At 32.4% G+C, this 5,000-nt stretch overlaps 1 protein-coding gene and 1 long non-coding RNA gene across 3 annotated transcripts in view; one reads left to right on the top strand and one right to left on the bottom strand.

The window, feature by feature from the left end:
- The window catches only part of SK (small conductance calcium-activated potassium channel), a 190,640-nt gene that overhangs the window by 75,998 nt on the left and 109,642 nt on the right, over nucleotides 1–5,000 (top strand). The window contains exon 5 of one of the 2 annotated variants that reach the window (XM_085658712.1): nucleotides 2,491–2,697. The exons of the other annotated variant lie outside the window; for it this stretch is intronic. Coding sequence (XP_085514838.1) covers nucleotides 2,491–2,697 — 207 coding nt within the window. The remainder of the gene's footprint in view (nucleotides 1–2,490; nucleotides 2,698–5,000) is intronic. 2 annotated transcript variants of the gene reach the window in all.
- Nucleotides 1–5,000, bottom strand: part of LOC118446279 (uncharacterized) — a 95,006-nt gene that overhangs the window by 19,201 nt on the left and 70,805 nt on the right. The window lies entirely within an intron of this gene.

Raw genomic sequence — 5,000 nt, 5'->3', positions numbered from 1 at the left:
AATTTTGCGTCGGTAATCGAAGTTAAAGTAACTATAAAACTGTTTTCTTCCTTTTTTTTTTTTTTTTCATTTTGTTTTTGTTTTCACTCTAAATCTCTCGACAATTGACATGGGTAGGGGGAGGTAGGAGATGGGTCCTTTTATCAAAGTACCTTTAAAATATTGTAAGAATAAATAGAAGAACAAAAATGCATTACGTATCAAAGTTATATTCGTTGGATAAACTAATGAAATAATTTGACACGTTTCACTTAAATATAATATATTCTCTAACATAATATGAATTTTTTCTTGACGTCGTTTTTTTATGTTACGCATTTGTCGATATATCGAAGTCGTTCTATATATATATATATATATAATATTTATACATATACATATAATATATATATATATATATATATATATATATATATATATATATTGAGCAAGAGTATAAATATAAATGAGAAAGAAACACTTTGAGACGTTCAAATCTAATGGAATATATCGCGTGTGTGCCATGCATTATGTAATCTTGAGCGAAAAAAGAAAAAAAAAGGAAAGAAAAGAAAAGAAAAGAAAAGAAAAGAAAAAAAGAAAAAGAAAAAAGGGAAAGAAAGAAAGAAAGAAAGAATAATTGAAGAAAAGGAGAAAGAGAGAAAAGAAGAGAGAAAAAAGAGGAAGAGGAGAAAAACAAAAGAAAGAAAGGAAACCTTCATTAACGAAAGTACATTTCTGTTTCGAAAAAGCCTCCGCGAAAATAGGTTTCACGAATGAGGGGGCGAAGAAAACTTACATTTACTTTTTCCACCCATGCATTATACTCCGAGAGAGAAAGAGAGAGAGAGAGAGAGAGAGAGAGAGAGAGAGAGAGAGAGAGAGAATGAATTTCTAAGGAACGATCGATTAGTCGGAAGGAGGGAGGAAGAGAGAAAAAATAAAATAAAATAAAATGAAAAAAGAAAAGGAAGAAAAAAGAAGGAGTAAAAGAAATGTTTCAAGAGAGAACTTTTACGACCGATTATTCCTCGTAGTTTTTATTCTCCTCTATTCTTTCCCCTTCATCCTTTTTATTTTATTTTTTCTTTTTCTTTTTCTTTTTTTTTTTCTTTTTTTAATTTTTTTATTTTTTCAATTAAATCGAACTAACCCGGTTAAGAATCCTTGGTGTAAATCCGATCGATCGATCGATCGATCGATTGTATGATCGATCGAAACGAATCAAAGTATTCGTTGTTTCATAGTTAAACCAATAATAGAAGATTCCCTTATTAAAGTTTAGTGCGCTCTCCTCTCTTAGCTCGGCTCGTCGAATTCACCAAAGTCGAATTCGCTATAATCGCTTCAGATTAGAATCCATCTAAACGATCGTATTCTCGGTTCGTTTCTAACTGCCTTTTAGTTATCTAACCGTCTATCTATCACTTGTCTCTGTCTATCTGTCTTTCTGTCTGTCTGTCTGTCTCTCTCTCTCTCTCTCTCTCCCTCTCCATTGCTTAGGACCATCTCTCGACACCAATTTATCTGACAATATCCGTACAAGTCAAATCTCAAAAATATCGGAAGTATTGCAATCGATTTTTTTTTTGCACATTCTATCGACAAAACATCGAAACTTCTTTCATCGATGTCAATCGACTATCTCACTCCAACGATCTCCTCTTTCTCTCTCTCTCTTACTCTTTCTCTTCAACGACCCCTAAAATCATTCTCACACACATAACCATTCCCATTGTACCATAAGCCACCACATTATACCACACCATTCTCTCTCTCTCTCTCTCACTCTCTCTCTCTCTCTCTCTCTCACTCTCTCTCTCTCTCTCTCTCTCTCTTTCTCTTTCTTCCTCTTTCTTTTTTTTCTATCACTCCACACTCATGCATTTCTAATCTTTTCTTTTTTTTTTTTTTTTTTTTTTAATAATAATTTAAACATGATATTTAGCATAGAGCAAGTAACATAGTTTAGTATTATAGTTAACATCGAACGTAGAATAATCAAATAGTTTAGATAATTAAAAGTGATGAAATATCAAAAAGAGAGAGAGTACTTATTCGAAAGAATAAAGAAGGAAAATAAATCGTGATGTATAAAAGTTATAAAAAATTGAGAGCGAATATGATGAGAAAAATTCTTTATCTCTCTCTTTCTCTCTATCTATCTATCTCTCTCTCTCTCTCCCTCTCTCTTTCTCTCTCTCTCTCTCTCTCTCTCTCTCTGTCTCTCTTTCTAGTTTATCACACTACTTTCCTTTTCTTTCTTACTCTATCATTATCCATCCCTCGCTAAGTCCGATCTATCAAAATCACCGTTTGCAGCACTCATCTTTTCTCTCTCTCTCCTCTCTCTCTCTCTCTCTCTCTCTCTCTCTCTTTCTATCTATATACATATCTATCTATCTCTTTCCATCTCTCACGTTTCACACCATCTATCTATCTCTCTCGCTCTCTCTCTCTCTCTCTCTTTTTATTTGTACGAATATAACAACGTGCTAAAAACACGCCCAGTTTCCCTGGTGGTGCAAATCGTCATCGTCATCGATGGCGACAACGCCTCCCCCGCCAACGGCTATGATGCCCGCTTCCGGTTCCGGTTCCGGCTCCGGTACTCAGGGCGTCGTACTCTGTCCACGTACGCTGTCTCAGGTTCGACGATCACGACTACGCAGAGCCCTCACCGAGGCTACCGCAGAGACCGTTGGCTACGTCAAGACGGTGGGGAAGAATTTCTTTTGATATGCCAAATAATTAATACATACCTCATATATATATATATACATACATATATATATATACTTAATTACCACGCAATTTGACATTAATACACGCTCACGCATATTGTATATATATATATATATATATATATATATATATATGTATATATATGCATACATATATATACATTATACATATACATAATATATTATTTATGCGTTACATATTTCTCATACGAATTCTTTCTTTCTTTTCTTTTTATTTTTCTTTTTTTTCATATTATTTTTTCTATTTTTTTTTTTTTTTTTTTTTTCATTTTTACTGACACACATCGATGCACGATGCTTCAATGAAAATTAAAAAGGTTCGTATTGAACGTTCAAAACCGAGATATTCTGAAAACAGGGTGTTTTTTTTTTGTTTATTTTTTTTTGTAGATCCTTAAATTACAGAAGATGTATCGAAACATTACGTCTCGAATGGTATGATATTTCTTTTTTTTTTTACATGTGCAATATCGAAGAGTAAATTTCAATAGATTTTATATACTATCTCTTTGTCTCTCTCTCTCTCTCTCTCTCTCTCTCTCTCTCTGTCTATCTATCTATCTCTCTTTTAATATCAGACCTTATGTGACACCCTGTATAAATTGATAGGATATTTAACTGTCTACGATCAATGTGTCACTGAAAGGATTAATATCATAATCGTTTCGAAAAAATAAACCTCTCTCTCTTTCTCTCTTTCTCCCTCTCACTTTTTCTTGTATAATTATTACAATATATTTCATGATGCGTCTGATTGAATTTTTTTCTTTTTTTCTCTTTAAGATTTACATTCTCGAAAAGATAATATATCTTCAATCGGAAACAATCAAAATGATCGTAATATAGTTAACGTCCATAGATACCCATCAGTATATTTCACTTTTTATGTAACTCTGTTTTTCAATATCCTCGGTTTTTAAACGTTGTAATATAACCCTTAACACTTAATTGTGCATATCAAGAGAAAAAGAGAGAGAGAGTGAGAGAAAGATGGTCTCTCTCTCTCTCTCTCTCTCTCACGTCTACGTAGAATATCACCATTAGCTTATAGAGCACGCCTTTTCACCACTACCACACAACTGCATCCACCACTACCACCACCACCACCACCACCACCACCACCACCACCACCACCACCACCACTTTCATACCATGCCATGATCTTATTATCGTTAGGTTATACTAACCCTGACCTGCATTCTCCAATGATATCCAATGTACATATGTACATATTGAATATATATGTGTTTGTGTATATATACATACATACGTGTTTGTATATGTATATGTACACCTATTATATCACACACATATATACATATATAAACACGATAATACGTCGATAAATTTATCCAGGAAGAAAATCTATCTATCCTTACCGACGATCATAGATATTTATAATTATTTTCTTTTTTTTCTTTTTTTTTTTTTTTTTCTTTACCTATTAAAAAATATATCTTAACATCTTATCACATAGTATCTTATTTATATCTTAGAAACGTATTTGTCTTACTTCAATTAACGTAATTAAATATCGTTTAGAAACGATTGATACACATTGTTTACGATCGATACGAAGTGTTTCGAAAGTTTTGTTATTGAAAGTTTACGCAAAGGTATATAAGTTTGTTTAAGGGAAATATCGACGGGGCTATAATAACCGAGGAAACCAGAAACTATGCGCCTCTCTCTCTCTCTCTCTCTCTCTCTCTCTCTCTCTCTCTCTCTCTCTCTCTCTCTCTCTCTCTCTCTATCTATCTATCTCTCTCTCTCTGTGCGACAAAGTTTATCGGGACAAAGATCAAACGGTTTTGATGCGATAAAGCGAACAAATTAAAATATAAAATTAATAAAAATATATTTCAATCGAAATAGAAAAATATTCGTTTTCTTTTTTCCGTAGAGCCATGAACGATCAGAAATGCCAATAAAAAAATTACCATATAATTCTTGTGGAAAATAATTTCGTTTCGATGATATTTCGGGAACAATTAACAATAATCAGAAAAAATGATAAATTTTACATAGACAACGTAAAAAATATGTACAGGATGTTCAGAATACAATCATCTTCCTTTTTTTACATTTGTATTTTTCTTTCAGATGTATAAAGAAAGGTAAGGGAAAAAAAAAAAAAGAAAAAAAAATTGTATTTTCACAAATAACATTTATACAATAATATCTCGAGATCTGCAAATTTTTTGTCGAAATCTTTAACATTTGTACATCATTACAAACGAATGTTAGTTAATCGTG

The sequence above is a fragment of the Vespa mandarinia genome, chromosome 8 (assembly GCF_050613455.1).
Source record: "Vespa mandarinia isolate Hongniang chromosome 8, ASM5061345v1, whole genome shotgun sequence".
Classification (NCBI taxonomy): Eukaryota; Metazoa; Arthropoda; class Insecta; order Hymenoptera; family Vespidae; genus Vespa; species Vespa mandarinia.
The sequence above is the reverse complement of the archived record's forward strand: the minus strand, read 5'-3'. Positions and strand labels throughout refer to the sequence as shown.